At 46.8% G+C, this 25809-nt stretch overlaps 1 protein-coding gene across 2 annotated transcripts in view; it reads right to left on the bottom strand.

Moving 5' to 3' along the window:
* Positions 1-2001: 2001 nt before the first annotated feature.
* The window catches only part of SLC17A9 (solute carrier family 17 member 9), a 53292-nt gene continuing 29484 nt past the window's right edge, over positions 2002-25809 (bottom strand). For both annotated transcript variants that reach the window (XM_069953061.1, XM_069953060.1), the window contains exons 2-13: positions 24092-24289; positions 23515-23654; positions 22272-22371; positions 22029-22159; positions 20226-20322; positions 17916-18012; positions 17537-17624; positions 14695-14729; positions 12132-12247; positions 11984-12039; positions 3270-3299; positions 2002-2543 (exon numbers count right to left, since the gene is read on the bottom strand). In XM_069953061.1, the coding sequence (XP_069809162.1) occupies positions 2386-2543; positions 3270-3299; positions 11984-12039; positions 12132-12247; positions 14695-14729; positions 17537-17624; positions 17916-18012; positions 20226-20322; positions 22029-22159; positions 22272-22371; positions 23515-23654; positions 24092-24289 (1246 nt within the window). In that variant the 3' untranslated portion in view covers positions 2002-2385. The remainder of the gene's footprint in view (positions 2544-3269; positions 3300-11983; positions 12040-12131; positions 12248-14694; positions 14730-17536; positions 17625-17915; positions 18013-20225; positions 20323-22028; positions 22160-22271; positions 22372-23514; positions 23655-24091; positions 24290-25809) is intronic.

Raw genomic sequence — 25809 nt, 5'->3', positions numbered from 1 at the left:
AAGCTGACTTATTATACATGTTCCTCAAGTCGTTACGATTACAATGATATGTAACATGTATAACTTTTATTGTATCTGATGGCTTGTAAAAAATTCAAACCATTGTTAACAAATATATGTTCCTTAAAATCGCTCTATTGCCATGCTTATAGCGCTTATATCCTTTGGTCTATGGGGCTGTGTGAGGTGTCATTTTTTGACCTGTGAGGTGTATATATCTCTGTACATGGAAGAGGAGACCTGTGAGGTGTATATATCTCTGTACATGGAGGAGACCTGTGAGGTGTATATATCTCTGTACATGGAGGAGGAGACCTGTGAGGTGTATATATCTCTGTACATGGAGGAGGAGACCTGTGAGGTGTATATATCTCTCTGTATATGGAGAGACCTGTGAGGTGTATATATCTCTGTACATGGAGGAGGAGACCTGTGAGGTGTATATATCTGTATATGGAGGAGACCTGTGAGGTGTATATATCTCTGTTTATGGAGAAGACCTGTGAGGTGTATATATCTCTGTACATGGAGGAGACCTGTGAGGTGTATATATCTCTGTACATGGAGGAGGAGACCTGTGAGGTGTATATATCTCTATACATGGAGGAGGAGACCTGTGAGGTGTATATATCTCTGTACATGTAGGAGGAGACCTGTGAGGTGTATATATCTCTGTACATGGAGGAGGAGACCTGTGAGGTGTATATATCGCTGTCTGTACATGGAGGAGACCTGTGAGGTGTATATATCTCTGTATATGGAGAGACCTGTAAGGTGTATATATCTCTGTACATGGAGGAGGAGACCTGTGAGGTGTATATATCTCTGTACATGGAGGGGACCTTTGAGGTGTATATATCTCTGTATATGGAGAGACCTGTGAGGTGTATATATCTCTGTACATGGAGGAGACCTGTGAGGTGTATATATCTCTGTACATGGAGGAGGAGACCTGTGAGGTGTATATATCTCTGTACATGGAGGAGGAGACCTGTGAGGTGTATATATCTCTCTGTATATGGAGAGACCTGTGAGGTGTATATATCTCTGTACATGGAGGAGGAGACCTGTGAGGTGTATATATCTGTATATGGAGGAGACCTGTGAGGTGTATATATCTCTGTTTATGGAGAAGACCTGTGAGGTGTATATATCTCTGTACATGGAGGAGACCTGTGAGGTGTATATATCTCTGTACATGGAGGAGGAGACCTGTGAGGTGTATATATCTCTATACATGGAGGAGGAGACCTGTGAGGTGTATATATCTCTGTACATGTAGGAGGAGACCTGTGAGGTGTATATATCTCTGTACATGGAGGAGGAGACCTGTGAGGTGTATATATCGCTGTCTGTACATGGAGGAGACCTGTGAGGTGTATATATCTCTGTATATGGAGAGACCTGTAAGGTGTATATATCTCTGTACATGGAGGAGGAGACCTGTGAGGTGTATATATCTCTGTACATGGAGGGGACCTTTGAGGTGTATATATCTCTGTATATGGAGAGACCTGTGAGGTGTATATATCTCTGTACATGGAGGAGACCTGTGAGGTGTATATATCTCTGTACATGGAGGAGGAGACCTGTGAGGTGTATATATCTCTGTACATGGAGGAGGAGACCTGTGAGGTGTATATATCTCTGGATATGGAGGAGACCTGTCAGGTGTATATATCTCTGAATATGGAGAGACCTGTGAGGTGTATATATATCTCTGTACATGGAGGAGGAGACCTGTCAGGTGTATATATCTTTGTACATGGAGGAGGAGACCTGTGAGGTGTATATATCTCTGTACATGGAGGAGGAGACCTGTGAGGTGTATATATCTCTGTATATGGAGAGATCTGTGAAGTGTATATACCTCTATACATGGAGGAGGAGACCTGTGAGGCGTACATATCTCTGTACATAGAGGAGAGCTAAGAGGTGTGTGTATATCTCTGTATATACTGTATACAGCTTTATCTTGACACAGATATAATCCACAAGAAACCTATAACAATGCAATATTTATTAGATAACATTCATTCACTTGCTAAACATGTTGTGTCAGGACGGGATTTCCAGTTGTATGACAGTCGCATGTGTTATATTCACAGTGTCGGGAGTCTCAGTCATATATCTGTATACAATTTTTATATCAAGTCCTTTGTGCTATAGAATAAATTAAAAAACATCTTATAAAAAAAATCTCTTCAAAGAACCGTCCTAGGTTTATGCATTTCTCATGTGCGTCTTTTTCTGTTCTTGACCCATGTATCCTATCCACCGATAGGGGCGCTCTAGCCCAGGCTGGTTGGTTGGCTGGGAGCCTATTGGCAATCTTTGACCTACTTGTTGTCAGTCCATCATGGCAGCTTCTTCTCATCTCGTCCCTTAGATGTGGACCATCTCTACATCCATTCTCTCAGATTTGGCAAATTCCAGAAATACAATTAACCCCACAATATTCACAGCAACTACAAGGTGGAACATGGGCCCCCAGGAGCCGGTGGTTTCAATTAGGTAACCTGAGAGATAGACCCAGACTACACCTAGGGCCAAAGGGAAAAAAAAATTACTCATACTTATTCCCCTTCCGTCCTAAAGGACGACTAATGTCCTTGAAACTTGTGATAACTAAAAATGTGAGTAGCAATTGCATAGCGGTATTTTTTAGACATTTTATTGCATGGTTATTACATAACTTTTTGTATGAATGTGTTTGGGAATTATATGGCAGTATTATTCATGCTCCGTGTGAAAGTATTATAGGGGTTTACAGGATTCAAAAAACAATAATAATTTTTTGCTGAAACAGCACCACATCTGTCCATTGGTTGTGTCTGGTATTGCAGCTCAACTCCTTTAAACGTGTCTACATTGCAATACCAGATACAGCCTTTTTGCTGATGTGACACTGGTTTTAGAAGAAAGCCTCTATGTCTCCCATGACAAGTATCAGAGTAAATACATATACAGGTCCCAGTGCAACACCAGGTGGGGATCACCCATCATGTCATGGAGACATCTTGTGGTCATACAGGGTATAAATCCTTGTTCCTGAACCATGAAATCCAGGATCATACAACTCTGTATAGACCTAATAATTCTCACAGCTGAGTGATAGGTCCACACAAGTTTTCAACCCATTCTCTGACAGTAAGTGGAGTTCTTGAAAACGGTAGGAAATTTAAACATAGTAATTAAAGATTATGGACTGAAGACTAGAGAGCCCCTTTAAGATTTGCATTATTATTATGGATTGTTAGATGTCTTACCCAGTAACGCTCCTCCTGTGTTGGCCACACCTAAGATTAGAAGAAAGAATCCATCCCAGATGGATGAAGGGAATATTAATAGAATAGTGATTGCAGCTCTGGAGTATAATACAGGATGTAACTCAGGATCACTACAGGATAAGTAATGTAATGTATGTACATAGTGACCTCACCAGCAGAATAGTAAGTGCAGCTCTGGAGTATAATACAGGATGTAACTCAGGATCAGTACAGGATATGTAATGTAATGTAATGTATGTACATAATGACCCCACCAGCAGAATAGTAAGTGCAGCTCTGGAGTATAATGCAGGATCAGTACAGGATATATAATGTATGTACACAGTGACCTCACCATCATAATAGTGAGTTCAGCTCTGGAGTAGACTGGAGGATAGGCGGGTGTGGTCACTCTCAGTGTGTGTAGGTGTGTCCGTCTGTGCTCCTGAGCTCCAGAGAGAGAGGCTGATTTTCCACCTGCCTTTCCCAGGAGTGTGGCAGGCTCCTGGGGGAGGCTTTCAGCATGGATCCCCGGGAATCCAAGGCCTCCATCTCCCGAACCAGGCCGGCGGGGGGTGGAGAGGAAAAGCTACCGGCCAGCGCTCCAGCCTGTGGACTGAGGAGATCTGGAAGGGTCCGCAGCAATGTGGCTCCTGGCCCCCAGGCAACGGCTTCCAGTGATGGAGGAAAGAAAGCTGCGGCTAAGAAAACTCCAGCAGTGTCCAGGAGTCAGCCGGTGGAGATGTGGGGTGAGCGAGGCCCCAAGGAGTCTGCCAGCACGTACTGCTCCCGCATCACCGCTAAGTTTGCGGAGTATGAACAGCTTGGGAAGGAACTGAAGGCAGCAAGAGAAGATCTGCGCTTTCTCAGGTACCAGGCTAATACGGCTCCCAAGAGGAAGAAGCCCGAGTTCTCTCCCAGGATCAAGTCCCTGAGTGCCCAGGTAAAGGGGATAGAGGAGAGGAGGGCGGCCATCCTGGAAGGGAGCGACCTGTTCAGGGAGAAATTGCGCAATGAGGATCGCTTTGCCACTATGAAATCCCCTAGCAGCAGAGCGGATGATGGGGGTGATGCTGCAGGAGATGGGGAGAGTAGTAGTGGAGAGGAGGAAGAAATGGAGGCTGAGGAGGCTGTAAAAGCTGAGGACTTGGTGGAGTGTAAGGAGGAGGACTGTGTGATGAATGAGGACCCCTCTGATGTCACCCAAAGTACCCCCCAAAGCATGCAGGAGAGCTACAGCATTATGGCAGCGCAGGTGGCTCTGCCAGACACTGATGAGGATGATGATGATGATGATGATGGTCTGTCAGATGGAGGACTACTACAGGCCATAGTCAGGCAGGAGTCCCCCCTGAGGATGGAGGCCTTCACCTTTGGAGAAGATCTCGGTGAGGATGTTCCGGTAAAAAGAAAAGCCGCAAAAAAGCAAGAGAGTGTGAGTCTTGTATTCACTCCATTCCAGCAGTCCGGGGCGGCTGAGAAGTCAGTCCGGGCGGCTGGTGACTCCTCTACACTGCCAGTCCCCATTTCTGATGTGGAATGGGGCCAGCAAGGAGGAGAGAGAGATGGCAAAATGGCGGAGAAAGCCGCTCCTGCTTGTGTCAGTAGTGGGGGCGGCCATAGTAAAGAAGGGGCGGACAGGAAGGTTCAGGGCCTCTCGGGAGTCTTGGGTGCTGCAGGACGCTCCTTTGTGGGGGGTGCCCGGGCATCAGAGACTGGTGCGGAAAGTTCCAGTATGTCACATCTACCTGGACTGACAGCGGTTCCGGTTGCCGTGTCTCCTGCTGTGGGCTCTGTGGGATCACAGCGGGAAGGCGCATCTTGTGGGAACGTAATAAGCAACTCTCCCAGGTCAAGAACATTGGAGCCTATAATGGGTTTCAGCGGGAGAGTTTGTAGTGATGCGGGGCCATGTGCGTCACCTGTCATGGCATCCGCAGCTAAAGAAACTGTTGGGACTGAGACACGAAAAACAGTGCTAAAACCTGCCACACTGATCCACAAGGCCAGCCCAGCTACTGAGTGTATGGAGGTGACGGATGGGGGGAGTAGTAGTAGTAGCATGAATGTTGTGCAGACTGGGGGAGGGAGTGGTGTTATTGATGGGAGTAGTAGTGGTGTGCATAATGGGGATGTGAGTGGTTTGAATGCTAGGAGTGGTGAAGTTAACCCTTCAGGTGCCACTGGAGAGGTGGCAATTCTCAGGGCAGATATTGCTGGGGTATATTCTGGTAATGCGGTTACTAGTCAGTCAGGGCCGGGTCCGGCTGCCCCTCCGGCTGCCGTCAGGAGTTACGCTAATGTTGCGGCAGCCGGAGGTCCAGGGAGATCTTCACTTCCACCCCCTGGGGAGGGTCACTTGCAACGACGCCTTCTGGAGGCACTTAGGAAAGGAGATAGAACGCTCCAGGTAGAGGGGAGGGAGGTCGACTTGTCCTTCTACATAGAAAGACATGGACTTGGAGCCTTCCGAGAGAACAATGGGGAAGTGGTCTGGTCGCTTCCAACACCCGGGCAGGAGGTGGGCCGTAGGAACGTGGCCCGTCTGGTATGGAGAGGCAGTGATGCGTGCCCACAGAGAGGAAAGGTGGTGGAGCTTCTCTTCCAGATGAGGTTCAAGGCCAGTGACATCTTTGCCTTGATCCACCCCTACGGCTCCTCTGAGTTCGACATCAGCTTTGTAAGACCAGAGGGGCTTGAACTTTTCTGGTCTAATTATGAGCTGGTGAAGGACGAGCCCGGATGGCGAGATTTCGTTGTTAAAGCGATATCTCGCCAGAGCATGGTAAAGAAAGTGACCGTCTTGACACGTAACGAATCACTTTCTTGTTATGACATCATGACTTGGTTGGGCAGGTACGGGGAAGTGACGGACGTTCCCCGGAAGAACTTAGATCAGCATGGCATCTGGTCTGGGGCCTGGACGTTCTCAGTCCGTCTAAAACGTTCAGGCAATACTGTTGCGCACATACCATCAGCCGCTTTCCTTGGTCGCGACAGAATCCAGGTCTTTTACCAGGGGCAACCGAAGCTGTGCCACAGGTGCGGTGATCCCACCCACTTTAGCGCAAACTGCTCTAAGCTGATGTGCGCACTGTGCGGTGCGGAGGGTCATCTTGCTGCATCCTGTGGCCGGATTAGGTGCCACCTGTGTGGTGACCTTGGTCACCCATTTAGTAGGTGTCCCCGTTCTTTCTCTTATGCTGCAGCCACCCGAGCTGGGGAGAGCCCTGAGGTTGCCTCAGCGGGGGAGGGGACCAGCAGAGGAGAGGGAGCACCAGAGCCAAGGAAGAGAACTGACAAGGAAAAGCGTAAGAGCCCCACTCAGCTTAGGCGAGAGAAAATGCGCAGAGGGAGCAAGGACCTTGGAAGTTCCAAGATGGTCGGGGTAGTCCAGGGTCCTGCTCCTGGCGTTGGCTCAGATGGTCAGGCTGAGGCTTTGGGGGGCGCTGAACTAGATGAAGAGATGGGGAGACTGCGCAAAGAGGAAAGCGAGGCTATAGCCATCTCCTCAGGTTCTTCCCAGTATGAAAGTCTGGATGAGGATGGAGGGAGATGGCAAGAGGAAAAACCTAAGCGCAGCAGAAGGAAGAATGTTAAGAAGATGCCTAAAAAATCTAAGGCGACTTCTTCGTCTTCCCAAAAAATTATTAAAGGCCAGATGTCAAAGGAAGCTCCGACTGACCCCCCTCTGATCGGTCTATCTAACAGATATCAGTCCCTCAGTGAAGGAACCTCTCCATTTATAGAGGGGGAGGTTGAGGGACTGGTGTCTAGGGCAGAGGAACCTCCAGGAGGTGCCGAGCCTGCTCCCCCAGAGGTACTTTCCTCAGGGGGTCAGGTGGCCTCAGGTGGTGGAAGTGAAGATCAAGAGATGGATATGTCCACCTCTCTAAAACGGTCTAAGGAACCATCTAAGGGGTCTTCCTCTGATGTTGAAGGGGGTGGAAAGAAAAAGGGAAAGAAAACAAGTAAGTAGGGGTTTAAGGCCGTCCAACTCAATCACCCATGATGGCGGCACTCACCCCATTGACGCTGGCATCCATTAACTGTGCCAGCATTAAGTCGGATACGGCTAGATTTGCAGCCTTTGATTTTCTCGGTCGTATTAACGCCGACATTTTGTTTTTGCAGGAGACCAGGTTGACAGATCTAGCCTCTCTAATAAAAGCCAAGAGAGAGTGGAGGCATGGGCCTTCACACTGGTCTCTTGCGGCTGAGCCGTATAGTGGGGTGGCGGTCCTTTTTACCGCTCCTGTAGAATGCAGACGGGTTATCGAGTTGGAAATGGGGAGGTGCCTGATCTTGGATGTCCTCATGAAGGGGCAAGAGCTCAGGCTCATTAACATCTATGCCCCACAGACTAAGTGGGACCGTAAAAGCCTTTTTATGAGGATTAAGCCCTTTCTTTTTACGAGTCGGCAGGTAGTCTTTGGTGGAGACTTCAACACTATCACGAGGTCTCAGGACAGGAGAGGCGCCAAAGACAAGCTGGCTTATGATAGCATGGCCCTGATTAGTATAGTTAGGGAAGCTCGCCTAGAGGATGCCCACATCCGGACACCCTCGGGCCACGCGGGTTTCACCTATCATCGAGGTAGCTGCAGGTCTAGATTAGACAGGTTTTATTTAAAGGAGGAAGCCGTCTCTTCCGCAGTGTCCGTGGTTGAGGTGGAGTTCTCCGACCACTGTCTAATTTTGTTTTCCCTGAATGTTTCAGAGACCCCCCGGATGGGTAGAGGCTACTGGAGGCTGAATTCGTCCCTCCTGGAAGAAGCAGAGGTAAGACAGTCCTTTGAGGATTTTCTTCAGAGTCAGGTACCTCTACTGGGCCTATGTAGTAGTAAGTCAGAGTGGTGGGAGATATTCAAGAAGCGGGTTGCGAGGTTCTTCCGCCAGCTCTCGAGCCTCAGATCCCTGAATAGGTATCGTGTGTATCAGGGCCTGAGGAGGAAACTCGAGCATCTCGTCTCGACTGGAGGTAGTAGAGAGGAGATCTCCAGAGTGAAAGCCTTGCTCATGAGGTGTCAGTATGATAGGCACGCATCTTTAGTTTTTGAGAGGGATTTCGGGAGGTACCGCTCGCCCGACCCCTACAGAAACTGTAAGATGTCAGTGAGTAGTAAGATTGTGACTGGACTGGTTGATAGTACGGGATCTCTGAACCGGTCCAGATCAGGGATCCTGGAGGTCGTCAGATCCTTTTACTCACACCTCTTGGGGAGGAAGGATCTAGATCGAGATGTGATGTCGGGTTTCCTGGCTGAAACCGTTCCTGAGCCAGGGGTAGACCCCTCTCTTGATGTTTTGGCAGAAGAGATCAGGGAAGAGGAAGTTAGACTGGCGATTGAAGGGCTTGCCCTCAAGAAGTCGCCAGGTCCAGATGGCTTAACATCTGAGTGGTATAAGACCTTCAGGGACCTCTTGGTTCCCCTCTTGACCGAGGTCTTCAATGAGTGTCTTTCCTCGGACGCTCTGCCAAGGTCAATGAGGAGGTCAGCCCTGATTCTTCTGTCAAAGGGTAAAGATTCGAGCCGCATTGAGAATTGGAGGCCCATAGCTCTTCTCAATGTGGACAGGAAGATTCTGGCCAAGATACTGTTTAATCGGCTGGTGAAGTTTGCACCCCGGCTCCTTTCGGAGGCTCAGCACTGCTCTGTTCCAGGCCGAAGCACCTTAAGTGCTGTCCTTAGTGTCAGGGAGGCAGTGGAGCGGAGTAGTGCGGGTCTTTGGAAGGGGTACTTGCTGTCCTTGGATCAGGCCAAGGCATTTGATCGGGTGAACCACGAGTACCTCTGGTCTGTCCTTCTGAGATATGGCCTACCAGATACTTTTGTCAATTGGCTTAAGATCTTGTATGCAGGGGCAGAGAGTTTCCCGCTGGTGAACGGTTGGTCTGGCCGCTCTTTTGAGGTTGGGTCTGGTGTTCGCCAGGGCTGTCCTTTGAGCCCACTGTTGTATGTGTTCGCGATCGACCCTTTCCTTAGGAGGGTTGGTTGTGGACCATTGGCAGGGGTCGGGATGAGCCTGGAGGAGCCAGAAGCCACCCTGAGAGTGGTAGCATACGCTGATGATGTCACTATCTTTGTGTCCTCGAGAGAGGAGGTCGATGTGGTGATGTCGGAGGTGGACCGCTACTCAGAGGCATCTGGGTCCAGCATCAACCCGGATAAGTGTGAAAGTCTCTGGCTGGGAGGGGGAGATCCCGAGTTTGATCTCCCGGACACCCTTCCAGAGCCCCAAGACTCGGCAAAAATCCTAGGCATTACATTCGGCCAGGGTGATTACCCCACTAAAAACTGGGATGGTAGGCTCCAGGATGCCACTCGGAAGGTGGACCAGTGGAAGGGTTGGTCCTTAACCTTAAGGGAAAGGGTACACCTGATCAAATCGTACCTGCTCCCTTTGTTCATCTACCTGGGCAGTGTGTGTATCTTGCCAGAGGCTTCCTATACTAGGATCTACAGCCTGTTCTTCCAGCTGTTATGGGGGAATAGGCTGAACCTGGTCAAGAGAGAGGTTACGTACCGCACGAGGAGACTAGGGGGTTTGTCTATGGTGAACCCTGTGGTGTTCTTAGTGAACACCTTCTTGAAAGCTAACATCGCAAACCTCTGGAAAGAGAGGGCTCCTCCGTGGGTACTCTCCTGCAGGGAATGGTTTCGGCCTTTCTTCCAGGAATGGGAGACAGGAGGGCGAGTGAAGGACCTTCGTACACCCCATGGATATCTTCCGGCTTACGCTACCCCGACTCTGAAGATGGTACGTCGGTGGGGTCTGGGAATGTGGGAGATCAGGACTCAGTCGAGGAAATTCCTTGACCAAAGGGTTCTGTTGACCCATTTCCAGAAGCCCCTGGCGCTCAGGGACTGCCCAGGCCAGGATCTAGAGGTTGGGCTTAGTCTTTTAAACTCGAAACGGATCCCTCAGAAGTTTTGGGATTTGGCCTGGCGCTGTTTCCAGGGGAAGCTATATGTGAGGGACAACTTGAAGTGCAGGAGCTCCGATGATCGGGGGTGTCCCCGTGAGGAGTGTGGTAATACGCTAGAGAGTATGGATCATTTCCTGCTTCAATGTCCCTTCAATATAGGGGTTTACACCAGGGTGGGCGCCTCCATAGGTTGGAGTCAGTTAGTCAGTCTCACCTATCCGGAGTGGGCTTATGGGGCATTCAGGAACCTGGGTGGCCGAGATCGCTGCACGTTATTTCTAGTCAGCTTAGTGGTTAGGTACCACACGTGGAACGCACGGTGTCTAGTATCTACACAGCGTAGAGTCCTCTCCGAGGTGGAGGTCTGTAGGAACATCACTGGTGACCTTGGGAAGATCAGGTCTTTGGAGTATGGCAGGCTGGGTACCAGTAGGGCTTCTCTCCTGTGGAGAGGTTTTTCTTTCGCTGTGCCCTAGGTACTGAGCCCACTGGGTGAGGTGCCATAATTATGGTTAGGGAGAGAGCAGGTAGGGACAGCAGTAGGGAAAGCGCGTAGGGTCAGTTTAAACTTAGGGTTAGAGATAGGGGGAGAGTAGGGTAAGATAGTAAGGGATAGTTTATAAATTTCTGGTACCCGGTCTGCCATCCTCCGATCCCGGTGGAGGGCTGGTGCATGCCACTTTAGATTTTTGTTTTGTTTTTCTGGTCAGCAGTAGGTATAAAGGGCTTACAGGCTACCGAACTTGGGCCTTATTATAATTGTGTATAATATTGTTCTGTTATGTTATTATGGTGTGCTATGTTTATGTTAATATATGTTTTGTGATAAGTGTAGGCAGGGTTATGGCTGAATAAGCCATGTGAGCTTTATGGACATAATAGTCATTGTATATATTGTATATATGAGGGGATACAGAATAGGTTGGGAGGGGGGATATGGGGGGCGGGGTCTGTGGGAAGGTGTGGGCTGAATGGAGCTGACACCAAAAATGGACTGAACTTTGACTCCATGAACAGGGCAGGGCAGCCGGGCCCGAGTGTTGTACTGGAATAACCAGTTAGTTAGTTAGTATTTTATTCTTATACTGATATGTTATATGCTTTCTTTTGGTTAGGCCTGGATGGCTTTCATTTTCAGTTCATGTATAGTTATTGTTTGTAGTATCAGGTGGTCGTGTGTTGGTCTAGAGGTGGTTGTATATGTGTGTTTATGTTTTGTTTATTTACTATAACCCAGGTTTGGGAGTTTTTTTTAGCCAGGGTGGCTTCTCTTTAGTTATGATTACAGCCGAGGATGGCTTTGTAGTTTAAGTTTTATGGCTTATTTTGCCTGGATTGAAAACATTTTTATTTATTTATTTTATTTTATTTATTTATTTATTTATTTTTGTTAAGTAGGAATACTGGGCTGGCTTGGTGGCAAAAGGTTAAAGATTTCATTTTGCTTTATACTATTATAATGGTTTATCATTATTATTTGTTATTTATGTAATTTACTGTTATGTTTAAGTTATGGCCAGATATGCCTTGTTTGTTAATTTTTCTATTTTTCTAATAAAAGAAATACAGGATGTAACTCAGGATCAGTACAGGATATGTAATGTAATGTAATGTATGTACATAATGACCCCACCAGCAGAATAGTAAGTGCAGCTCTGGAGTATAATGCAGGATCAGTACAGGATATATAATGTATGTACACAGTGACCTCACCATCATAATAGTGAGTTCAGCTCTGGGGTATAATACATGATGTAATATTCACAATAACTGATATACGCACCAAAAAGGAAGCCGGCACAGGAGGGAGCGAGGTCCTGAACGTTTACTGTTATACCACTGTAAGGGAATAAAGCATATTAAGTAAAAAAGGGCTGTGTACAATTGGCAGCAGTCACTACATCTGTCAGCAGAGCCTCCCCTGTCCTCACCTGTGGTTGAAGGTTTGCAGCCCTACTGCCACAGATGCAAATGCAATGGCCTGACAGTAACTATTCGTGTGAGCCAAGCAGAGGATGAAGATGCTGGAGAACCCCATTCCACAAACCTGTGTACATAAGAGAGGGGCTTTTACAAGAACGTTACATAACCACGCGCCATGTGTACCACAATGTAGCAGAGCTCAATGATATGTTTTTTTTTTCCATGTGTGCAAAGTGATAACTCTCTGAATTAGTGTAGGTTTATTTGGCTGTCCAATCACAAGAAAGCACCTACTCCTCTCTGCTATGCCATAGTGTTGATTTACAGTATGCTACCAAAGCTGGCATGAGGAGGAAGAAAGGGTTATTGATGAACTGGCTTTGAAAGGTGTTGTGTAAGCATAAAGTAAAGAAACAACAGCGGTAAAGCAAGGAAATGGTTACACTAAGCACTGAAATTGCTGCTAAAACTGATGATAAGCTACAGAGAGGGGAGAGGGGATTACAGTCAGTAGCGGTCTTGGGCACCAAGCATCCCACGCAATTGCGTGGGGCCCCGGACATCCAGGGGGGCCCCGCTCTGGTGCCCAAGACCGCTGTCCCGCTGCTGCGATCTTAACTGTAACGTTGTGCGCTCATAAAGAACGCACATAGTTACAGGCAGCAGCGGCACTGACAGGGTGAGAGCCATTGGCTCCCTCCCTGTCTGTCACTCTTGTGGCCACAGGAAGTGTTTTCCCTGCCGTCACAAGAGGCCGCTCTGTGTCCCTGGTGCCGGCGCTCGAGGCGTCACTGGAGCGCCGGTGCCATGACAGGGAAAAACACTTCCTGCGGCCACAAGAGTGTAGAGAAGAGGAGACGCCCGGACCCAGGTGAGTATGTGTGTTTGTTTTTTTGTGCTATACACTATATGGGAGTGGGTGCACACAGCGGGGGTCTATATAACCGGGGGGTGGGGATGGGGAGCGCACAGAGAGGCTATATAAACGGAGGAGGGGAGCGCACAGGGGGTATATATAAACAGGAGAAATGCACAGGGGGTCTGTATACTTATGGGAGAGCACAGAGGGTCTATATAAACGGGGTGGGGGGAAGCGCACAGGGGGTCTATATACTTATGGGACAGAAAAAGGGGGTCTATATAAAAGGGAGGGAAGCGCACAGGGGGTCTGTATACTTATAAGAGAGCGCACGGGGTCTGTATAAACGGGGGGAGCACACAGAGGGGCTATATACTAGTGGGGGAGCACACAGGGTATATACAACTGGGGGAGCACACAGGGGGTATATACAATTGGGGGCAGTGCACAGGGGGTATATAAGACTGGGAGAGCACACAGGGGGTCTATATAGTATACTGGGGAGAACACAGGGGGTCTATATATAACTGGGGCAGCACACAGGGGGTCTATATATAACTGGGGGAGCACACAGGGGTCTATATATAACTGGGGGAGCACACAGGGGGTCTATATATAACTGGGGGAGCACACAGGGGTCTATATACTACTGGGGCCAGCACACAAGGAGTATATAATACTTGGGGCAGCACACAAGGAGTATATACTACTGAGGGCAGCACACAGCAGTCTATATTACATTGGGACTGCAAAGAGGTGCCTATATACCTTACTACTATAATGGGGCACAGAAGATGCCTAATTATTAAGTGGGGGCACAGGGACACCTTAAATCTGTGGGGACACTGAGCGGTGTAACTATTATATAGGGGCACAGAGGGGTGTAACTACTATATAGGGGTACAGGGGACCTAACTACTGAATGCGTTGGAGCCTAAATGTTTCTCTGACAGATTTTGGAGAGAAGATTTACAGCTGGGAGAAGATTTCAAGGTTGCCCACGCTGGATGGAGAGAGAAAGAAAAAGAAGTAAAAGCTGATCAGAGAAGACGCCTCCTGTAAGTCACTGGATGTAACTGCACTCTGTTATAGGGTCTGTAGTGATAGGGGTCATGGTGTGGCAGTATTATGTAATGGTATTATTGGTAATATCTTCCTGTTTTGTCCAGAGCAGTTTTGAGGCAATATGTAATCTCTGTATGGTGGTAGGAGGGTTATAAGAGGACTACTGGAGGGGGGGAGCGCATGTCGAGGGGGGGGCCCCAGAAATGCCAAGACCGCCCCTGATTACAGTCAGGAGGCAGCACTGTGTACGTACAGTAGTTACAAAAGGGACAGTTGCCCAGATATTTATGCACGATCAGAGACTACCATTTTTAGTAAGAGAAGCGATTTACAAATGTGAAATCACATAGATTATCCCATGAAGGGGAGGTATTTGACACGGCAATGGCCAATCAACTACAATAGAGTAGTTTGGCTTCCTCTGGTACGCTCAGTTCTGCTGAACCTGATAAACTGTATTCAGTTTTGCTGCATCTGACAAGCTCAGGTACATTGCCCCCAACAAGCTCAACTACAACGCACGTAACAAGCTCACAAACACTTATAGCTCAGCTCTACTGCATCAAGCAAACAGCTCTTCTCCCCTGCATCCCCCTCCCCCCTCCCCCCAAAGAAAAACAAAATGACTGACCATGTGCTTTAGTTACCTGCATGAGCTTCCGGACCCAGATAGTTTTATAACCTGAAAAGGTTAAGAGAGACAAAAATTTCCACAACCATTAGAGGGGGAAGCAAGCAGCAATACAACCACTAGGCAGATTGCAATAGCAACAGCGCCATCTACAGGTTGTGACAAGATTTTATATTTTCTTTGAATAAGGTGTTTTTTTTAACTGTTACTTGGAAAGACATAATAGGAGACACTCAAGAACCACTCTACCAGTTAAATTACCCACCATTGTTTCAGAAAATATTCTCCAAACCTAAGAAATAAGAGCACCTCCCACTCTCATTTTTAGGTAGGTTTCTAATTAGAATGCTTAGTTGTTATATCCACTACAAACCATTCCGCTGTTGCTCCGCCACCAGGATGTCACTGGGATGCAGTCTGGCATCTTAAGATAAGTAAGTGGCTCACTGGATTGCTACATCTTAATTGCAACTACCTAGGCCTAAAGGGGGCATTCATTTCCCTGACCTTAGAATATATAATGTGGCGTGCCTTCTGAGACCTTGTGTTGACGTGCTGCTGGAGTTAAACTATTACTCTAATTATACTTGGGAATGTGGTCTGGCTCTCTCGGCCCTACCACACACTAAATACAATGCACTTCCTTCAATAGTTAAGCATAGTTTACTATTGAGGGACACAGTGGTGACATGGAAGATAGTTAGGAAAATGTACAATCTACCGCAAATTGATTTCCAGGTACCTTTCTTTTTGGGGACATCCATGGTTTATGCAAGGCAGGGATAACCCAATGTTTATAAAGTGGAAAGTAGCAGGAATACACTTCCTTCACCATCTATTCCATCATTCCTCTTGTTTTCTGAGCTTTGTGCTTCTCCCTACATACATCATCGATTGTTTAGTTAGTCGGATGAAGGACCTCTCTTCACTGACCCGTTCAACAGAAATGGATTTGGTTATTACAGATCCACCTGCAAACCCAACCTTGCCCTACTTATACGCTAAGTTAGGAGTTACAACAGCTGACCCCTTGAGCACTAATATGCACACTGTGGACTAGTAGGACAGACCAATATTTAACAGTATTCACAGATAGGTCCCTACCAAAATATAAAACTAAACTTTTATTGGCTAATTATAGAAATTCCAAAACACATGCCAGTGTATAGTAAACCTCCAGCATATAAAACAAGGCACCTGGCCCAAAATGCATGCTACACATGAAGAGAATGTCACATTCAGTCAGTGTGAGAGTAATTGTACCTGCCGACAATGTACCTTTAAGACTGAATGGACCAAAAGCAGAGGGTAGACATCAGAACAGAGTCTTATTCAAAACAGACGCACTCGGCCCTATTAGTCCCTTGTTAGTGCACCAAACTACCCCTGCTCGCTCAGGGACTATCGGAGTTAGCGCCCTAGAAAGGGCGGCCTCTGCCCCGTGCAATCCCTTATGTCACAATTCCTACACTGCCCCTGCCTATGCTCCCGGCACAGTATTTCATTTCAATACTCTTCAGGGGAGTAATCTTATACGGTAGAGTAGGGAGAAGCAACAAACCACTTTTAAATAAAAACGTTGTGGCAACACATAAACATCGCGCCCTAAGAGTGCTCAGAGGCGCCGACTCACATGGACCTCTGGCCCTCCGGCCGTATTTCGCATGTGGCCCTCAGCGCATGACTTTTTCAGCGTATGGCTTCCTTTCAGCACTAATATGTATAATAACTGGGCCACCATATTTGATGACTTGCATAAGTAAAACCTGGAGGGGTGGGCCACTGTTCGGAGAGTGGTGTCTAGTGAGAGGTGGAGGGAGACATATTTTAGACTTATTCACAGCACCAATTACAATTTTACTATTCTGCCCCAACCTCTGTCCCCCAATAGGCTGTTGCCTGCCCGAAACGCCAACTGGCTTCCACTGACTTGACCCACAGGATCTGGTCTTGCCCAGCCACACAATCGTTCTGGTCCTAACTGATTGATCTGGTCCATTCAAAGTGGCAGGTTCAGATTCTATTTACCCCTCAACTAATCATCTTTCGTGCTGTCCCAGAGTCCTTGCAGATATTGTTAGCACTAAACAGTTAACTAAACGGTGTATTTTGCAGAAAGACAGAAACAAGAGAGGTCAGCACCCCAACATTCTTTAAAAAATGATGTCTCCTAATGTCTCCTATTATGGGTAATACTATAGGACTAATTGGTGCCTAACTGTGGACCTGGCAGGCTCCCTAGGGTGCCAAAATATTCCCAGCTGTAGGACCTGAATTGTGAATTTTATTGTGTGGTCTTCATCCATGATGGGGGGGGGGGGGGGAGTGTTATGGAATCGTTTTAGGGACTTTGGCCATTTTTTCTATTTTGTATACCTCTCTTTATTTTCTGCTGTAATTATCTGACACAAACCGTACCGAGCTTTGTTGTTGTATAGCAGGTTTACGGTATGTCTACACTGAGGAATAGGTAAAGAATCGTAGAGGAACGTTTTCTGCTTGAAATTCCTCACCTATTCAGCTTTGGCAGAATAGGAGCAGAATTCAAGCAGAATTCAAGCCCCATTGACTTCTATAGGATTCCTCTACCAGAATTTGCCCAAAGAATTTACAGGTCAATTCTTGCACACTGGGTAAAAGAGGATGAATTCTGCTCGAATTTGTGTCTGTCCTATTTCTTTAATTGGATTTCTCTTGTGCCTCTCCTCTCTGCTTAAAGAATGAACATGTTCATTCTTTGAGCGGAGAGGAGCCTATGCTCAACTATACAGTGGTCAAATAGCCCCTCCCGCAGTCCAGTTTACTGTTATGTTTTTAGGTTGCCTCCTATGCTCGCTTTCAGAGGAGCTTGGCCTTACCTTGTGTGATGAGGTAGTCAGACAGCAGCCCACTGAAAATGGCAGAGGGGATGGCGACAAGCCAGGGAACAACATTAAATACCCAACCCTGGAAGACAAGAAACAGGTCAAGAATACAATTTTATGGCATCTGAGAACTGAGAAACATGGGGTAATAAGACCAAGGCTAGTTGACAACTTTTTTATGTTCTCGATGACAACATTGTTCTTGGTGTTACACTGACAGGAATAAAATGTTACCACTTTCAATAAAGGTAACTGGGAAAAGTTGCTGAACATTTTGTTGACCTATGCAGTTTCCTATGTTACCAATAGGTGGCACAAGGTAACCACATGAATATATTCACAGCCTGAAAACTCATTTTGGGTCACGACTCACCTTGGCATCTGGGTATCGCTCCTTGAAGAATGTTGGAACCCAGGAAAACAGGGTGAAGGAGGTGCTGGCAATGCAGAGCTGGGCGATGATCACTGCCCTAAAGTTATACAGAATTATATGAATGGGGATCAGATTTAAAAAAAGACAGCTCTATGAAATAACTAGTGTCTAGTATAATCTATTGCACCAATCAGTGTCCCTCCAGCTGTTGCAAAACTACAATGCCCATCATGCACTGACAGCATGGGAATTGTAGTTTTGCAAGAGCAGGAGGCCACAAGATGTGGAGCACTGCTGTATGCCCGATCATAATAGGAATGTGCAGATAGTAGTGCCAAACGATCTACAATGCCCTTAACCTCTTTAGAAATTCCTGTTTCCATTTACTTCAATACTGTAAAAAGAAAAAGGGCGCAGTCTGGTGTAGTATGGCTGGTGACACACAACCAGTCAACGTGTAGGGGTATCAAAACACACCTTGTCAGGTTGTTCAAAGCTAGGAACAACACTATGCAGGACTTATGTGACAATCTGGACCCAATGCGGCTCATGGAGGACCACCAACAATGTAAAACCAATGATGTATGAACATTGAGTAGTTGAACCAGGGCCAGGCTCGGTAGAAGTAACCTCTTGAGCACAAAGGATCATGCCAGGATACAGAGAATCTTAGACATCTCAATATATAGCAATTTATTAACAAGCAATGCGTTTCGGCTCCATAAATAATGCAGAGCCCTTCTCAGACATGCTGAAATAATACACAACATACCCTTATATATCCAAAGATCCTCACAAAACCCCTCCTATTCCCAGGTCAGAGGTTATGTTTTGCATGATTGCAAATACATTTATAACTCAATAAACCATAAATATAAAATGGCCATAATACTCAGATGTATATGCAATGGATAGAGCTACGCAGAATCATCCTTCTCTGAAAAAAATCATTTTATTACTGCTTTTAAATGATAGTAACAAGCTAATCAGACATGTATTAAAAAAATTGGTATTTATAACGCACAGACCCTGATCCCTAGGAAACAAAAATTAGTGTTCAGAAGAGGGAAAATGATAAAAAATCCTGAGCAGGTGTAAATCATGGTAAATCAGGTGCGGGAGGAGGCCGCCTTCCCACCTTGCCACCCCCCCCCAATTATGTGACACATAACCTCCAGCCCAGTAAAGGGAGGGGTTTTTTGAGGATCTTTGAATATATATGGGTATTTGGGTATTATTTGTGTATGCCTAAGAAGGCCCTTTAATGTTATTTATGGAGCTGAAACGCATTGCATGTTAATAAATTCTCCTGATGTTGCTATATATTGAGCTGTCTCCGATCCTCTGTATCCTGCGGTACCGGAGCAATTATGGCATGATCCTTTGCGCTCATTTCCCTAAAGCCGGAGACTGCTCCTGGTTCAATTTCTCCACATTTACTTCAATGGGAGATGGAAACTTGCGTGAAGTCAATGGGAGCTTCCCATGCTGACCATAGTACAGTCCTTTACACAGGTACAAGTATTGGCTATTTGACCCCTCTATTAGTACACCCAGGGGTAGATTTATTGTACAATGTCCTTTCTATTGCCAATAGTAAATAATCACAGCTCAACTTACATTTTGGCAGAGCTTATTATTACATGAAAACTGAGCTGCAATTGGTTGCTATGGGCAACAAAGAGAATCTTACTAAAAGATGGCGCCATAAGGCAGGGTGCACACTGTTGCGGCCTCCGTTTCAAGTTCCATTAAAAATGCCAGTGTATGCTACATTATTTTTTTTACACCATGACAAAAAGCCAATAGATCCCATTGGCGTCCGCCAGGTGCTGTTGGTGTCCAGGGGGAACTCCTGGTATAAACTCAGCCTAAGACCTTCGCTAGGCCCCTGGCTGCAGTATTCTGCGATTGTGGGAAACCACCTAGATGCCACAACTGACCACAGCATCTAGGCAGGTGATCAGGGACATTTCTTTGTCTAAGGATCAATGAGTTGCACACCTTTATGTACCTACTCAAGGCCCTGCACATTTTTGCTTAAACAGCATATTAACAAAAAAGTAAATCAAATTAACTCTTTCTGATATATTTTTAAAAAATTTCCAACAACAGGCCTCATAAACAGGCTTAGTAGAGGGTCCATCCCTTTAAATGAGAGGGGCAGAGAAGCACCTAGCAGACTAGCAACGGGTGGTTGTCTCAGCATCTGACTGATTAAGCCTGTTCACATGGCTCTATGACCTGTCAAACATTTTTTAACATTATATTAACACTTTATAGTCCTCTGATAGGACATGGCTCACATACCACACGGGCCCCTTCTTGAATAGGCGTCTCCAGGGCACACTGGTCTGCGCTGACAGCGAGAAACCCTTCCCCAGGTCTTGAAAAGTGAGAAAGATCTCTAGGAAAGACACAGAGCATAATAGGAATATCAGGTACAAAACACAATCTTTCCCTATAAGAAGAGATGAGGAGGGTCCTAAGGGCCGTATCTCTATATGGGATGACAACCTCACCTCATGTTTATACTAGAAGTTCCCTTAAAGGAGAAGTCCGGCGAAAATAATTTTTTTATATGTTATTACTTATGGAAAGTTATACAATTTTCTAATGTACATTAATTATGGGAAATGCTCATATACTGCTATTTCCCTTAATTTAGTGTATCAGGAAGTGTTAGAATTATCTCTGAAGCAGTGACGTCACGACCAACGGTGTAATTCCTATGGAGTGTCCAGCAGGGGGCGCTCTATATATAGAAGTCAATGAGTACCATTGACTTCTATATATAGTGCGCCCCTGCTGGACACTCCATAGGAATTACAGTGTATGTAATGTAATGTAATGTAATGCACTGTACTGTTGTGACTTTATGAATACATTTATGGAATACTTTGGGGAGCAAGTGTCCTTGCTCCCCAAAGTATCCCATAAATGTATTCAATGAATACATTTGCAGGGCACCGAGCAGGGAGGGAGAGAGGTGCCATCCACCTCCCCCCTCCTTGCTCGGTGCTGGGAACATATACAAAGCACTACTCCCCCATTATCTGCAGATAATGGGGGAGTAGTACCTGTGCTATCCCTATCACCGCCCGCGCCGCCGCCGCTCACACAGGGGCTGCTATTCATGCCCCCCGCCGCTCCCCCTCCTCCTCCTCCCGGCATCAAACTTACGATCGCGCAGCTGATTCCCCGCCGCCCGCGCCGCTCCTTACTACCCGCCCGCTCGCTCGCCCGCCCCGTTCCTGGCCGCCGCTCTCTGCTCATGCCGGCCGCGTCAGCCCGCCCCCACCCCGGCCGGGGACACCAGGAAGCGCCGTGCTCCCGGCCGGGGTGGGGGTGGGCTGACGCGGCCGGCATGAGCAGAGAGCGGCGGCCAGGAACGGGGCGGGCGAGCGAGCGGGCGGGTAGTTAGGAGCGGCGCGGGCGGCGGGGAATCAGCGGCGCGATGAATAGCAGCCCCTGTGTGAGCGGCGGCGGCGCGGGCGGCGATAGATAGCACAGGTACTACTCCCCCATTATCTGCAGATAATGGGGGAGTAGTGCTTTGTATATGTTCCCAGCACCGAGCAGGGAGGGGGGAGGTAGATGGCACCTCTCTCCCTCCCTGCTCGGTGCCCTGCAAATGTATTCATTGAATACATTTATGGGATACTTGTATTCATGAAGTCACAAAAGTACAGTGCATTACATTACATACACTGTAATTCCTATGGAGTGTCCAGCAGGGGCGCACTATATATAGAAGTCAATGGTACTCATTGACTTCTATATATAGTGCGCCCCCTGCTGGACACTCCATAGGAATTACACCGTTGGTCGTGACGTCACTGCTTCAGAGATAATTCTAACACTTCCTGATACACTAAATTAAGGGAAATAGCAGTATATGAGCATTTCCCATAATTAATGTACATTAGAAAATTGTATAACTTTCCATAAGTAATAACATATAAAAAAATAATTTTCGCCGGACTTCTCCTTTAAGAGGTAGTTTCAGGGGTTTTCTTAAGACTGTGACAAGATGGTCAACCCTCTGAATGAGACAATGGCTGGGAGAAATTACATCAACAATCCCAACACTTTTAAGGTGTGCACACTTACCTCTTTCCTTAAGTACGTAGGTGCTTAAGCAATATCCCCAACTTAAAGTGAGGAACCCAGCAAAATAGAAGACAGTCTCCCAGCCGTACAACTCCAACAACACCGAGCCGACCCCACCAATGAGCAACGTCCTGGAATAAGGATAGGAAAAGCCAGGAATTAACCTACACCTACACAGGCAATGCAGATGCCTAGAAAAGCTGGATGGCAGCAAACAATTTGCAGAGCCTCACCACTACATACCCAAGCTGGGAGCCACAGCCCACAACGCTGCAGGTGAACGCTCGCTCAGTATCTCGCACTCGCTGAGAAAAGAGACTGGCTAGAGCAGGGAAGTGCACACCTTGTATTGAGAGGAAGAGGCAATGATTAAGGGAGAAATGAGACCTGACAGCACTTAAAGGGAAAGTGTCCCAAAAAAACACAATTGCTATATAAATTAAAGGGGTTGGCCACTTTATAGTAAAATAGTTAAGTGTATAGGATTAGTAAGTGTACTGTATATACTGACAGCAGCTCCTGACAGAGCTAAAATCAGACTCCCTCCTCCAGGCTGTGCTGCCTTGCTCTGTGGTGACTCTGTGCATAAGGTGGCCGACATGGAGGAGCATGTGACCATGCCCTGCCCCCCCAGTGTCTACCACTGAGCCTGTATATTCCTATGGAGGACACTGGGGGTGGGGCATGGTTACATGCTCCTCCATGTTGGCCATCTTATGGACAGACTCACCACAGAGCAGGACAGCACAGCCTTAAGGAGGGGGATCTGATTTTAGCTCTATGAGGTATAAAGGGAACTGCTGTCAGTAATTGCAGTGATTACACTTACTAAGGCTGGGTTCACACTATGTATATTTCAGGCAGTATTTGGTCCTCATGTCAGGTCCTCATAGCAACCAAAACTAGGAGTGGATTGAAAACCCAGAAAGGATCTGTTCACACATTGTTGAAATTGAGTGGATGGCCGCCATATAACCGTAAATAACATCCATTATTTCAATATAACAGCCGTTGTTTTAAAATAACAGCATATATTTGCCATTAAATGACGGCCATCCACTCAATTACAACATTATGTGAACATAGCCTTTCTGTGTTTTCAATCCACTCCTGGTTTTGGTTGCTATACAGCCTCAAATATACAGCCTCAAATATACGTAGTGTGAACCCAGCCTTATACTGTACACTGAACTATTTTATTATAAAGAGGTCAACCCCTTTAACTTGTCACTTAAGCCACTCCCCTAAAGGCCCACACAGCCAATAAACACAGGCAAGGGGAGTCACATGACACTTCCCTACAAGAGGAGCTTTATTTCTAAGTGGTCTTATGGCCCCCATAGTGACTACCATTGTGCCCACTAGCTTTTTTTCTCAATTAACCCAGGTTATACTGATGACAGCAAGCATGCCCCCTCTAAACAGACCATATATGGAAGTCAAAATAAATCTGAATTTACACTTTTAAGACCCACCCAAGAATTACCTTGTAAAAGTCCCATTAGAAAACGTAGAAGACTGACCAAGAGGAGGGGGTCTTTGGTCACATGGGCAGCCAGGGGGGTCACTGCCGTGATAAAGCCCCAGGACAGGGCTGATAAAAGAATAACCTTCTCTCCGCCAACCCTGAAAAATAAATAATGATATTAACATATACCACAGAGCTGCCAACAGGTTAAAGGGATTATCCAGCGCTACAAAAACATGGCCACTTTCCCCCTACTGTTGTCTCGAGTTTGGGTGGGGTTTTGAAACTCAGTTCCATTGAAGTAAATGGAGCTTAATTGCAAACCGCACCTGAACTGTTGACAACAGTAAGGGGAAAAGTGGCCATGTTTTTGTAGCGCTGGATAACCCCTTTAAAGTGAACCTCCCCTTAAAGGGATCACCTGATCTGTCATTGTACTCTGTCAGAAGATAACATTGGCGGGAGTTTTTGATATGGGACCCTCAGCACTTTTAGAACAAATAGCCATGTGCTACAACTAAAAGTGGAGGTTCCCTTTAATAACTTGTGCCCTGTGTCACCTTATATATGTCAATGAGGTGCTTTGTATACTCACTTGTCGCTCAGATGCCCCCCTGCCACCTGGGTAATGCAGTAACCCCAGAAAAAGCTGCCCAGAGCAATTCCAGACTGCCGCTTGTCCCAGCCAAAGTATCCGCTCATTGATACAACACAGATGGGCAGGCTGGTCCGGGCACAGTACAGGAGACATGTTCCCATCAGAAGAGTCACGGTCCAGATACGGGTCTCCAGCCTGTAACCGATACATTATAAAGTGTTATAGAGGAAAAACATAGCAGCTTTCTTCCAACAAATAGTGCCACATCTATACCCAGGTTCTATGTGATATCGCAGCTCTATTGCAGTCCTTCTGTTCTGGGTCATGGTGGGGGCGGTATCATGACTACATCCTTTTCTCCCCAACAGTAAAATTTAAAGGGGTTCTCCATACCAAACAGACCCTTTTATAAGGGTATAGTATACCTGTATCCAGATGAACATGACAATATGGATTCTGTCAATTAGCTCTAATACATTCTATTCAGCCTTTCCTTAGTCACTGAAAGCAAAGTAGTTATCAGGGGTACTACCAACCTTTCCAAGACTCCTGAAGGGCAAATCAACCTAAATAATGATAAAAGGGAGGAGAATTTGTTTGTACATAACTCCGTAAGCTGTTCCATTCAGGAGCTTGGGAGACTATAGGCCCTATTACACGAAGCAATTATCGGCCATACTTGGCCGTTACAGCCGATAATCGTTTTGTGTAATAGAAGACTACACTGCAGGATGACGGCTGATCATTGTCTTTCAACGGACTGACGACAATCCCCACCCACCCCCGGCCCTTACCCTCTCCTCCTCGCTTGCTGTCAGGCGCATGTAATAGTGCCAGCAGCAGGCTTGGAAACGAGGAGCAAGCTAGTGCTGACCTGACAGGTCAGCACTTGCTTGCTCTCCACATCGCCCCGTGTAATAGGTGCTTTAGATGACAAATCCTGCAGAAGATATAACAGAAACCATATTGGCTACCACCTAGTTTTATAAAACCCAAGGTAACAGCTAAACACACCCAGCCGGATACAATGTAAGTGTTAGAGGTGAACACCCATTTATTGGGATGTATATGTCTATTTGGGAATTTGGGATGAACTGGTAGCACTGGTTTTACTGGAAGCTGGAAACCTGTAGACCAACGTTCCCCAACCTTTAGCTCTCTTGGTGTTGAGCTTTTGCAACAGCTGGAGAGCAGAGATGAGCGAACCGGGTTCGGGTCCATCCGAACCCGAACTTTCGCCATTTGATTAGCGGGGGCTGCTGAACTTGGATAAAGCTCTAAGGTTGTCTGGAAAACATGGATACAGCCAATGACTATATCCATGTTTTCCACATAGCCTTAGAGCTTTATCCAAGTTCAGCAGCCACTGAAAATCAAATGCCGAAAGTTCGAGTTTGGATGGACTCGAACCCGAACCCGAACCCGATTCGCTCATCTCTACTGGAGAGCCAAAGTTTAGTTAACATTGCTGTAAACTTCTCCCTAAGGGCCCGTTCACACTGAGCAAAAGTGGCGAAACTTCAAGCGGAGCCCGCACCGTGGATGCAGCTTGAAATTCTGCCTGTCCCTTTGTTTCAGTGGGATTTCTCGCGTGCCTCTGCCCAAAGAATTGATATGTCAATTCTTTGGGCGGGGGGGGAAGGGAGGCGCATAAAAAATCCTATTGAATCAATGGGACAGGCAGAATTTTAAGTGGGGTCCGCGGCATGGGCTCC

The sequence above is a fragment of the Dendropsophus ebraccatus genome, chromosome 14, assembly GCF_027789765.1.
Source record: "Dendropsophus ebraccatus isolate aDenEbr1 chromosome 14, aDenEbr1.pat, whole genome shotgun sequence".
NCBI lineage: Eukaryota > Metazoa > Chordata > Amphibia > Anura > Hylidae > Dendropsophus > Dendropsophus ebraccatus.
Note: the sequence above shows the minus strand (reverse complement) of the source record. Positions and strands in the feature narration are given on the sequence as shown.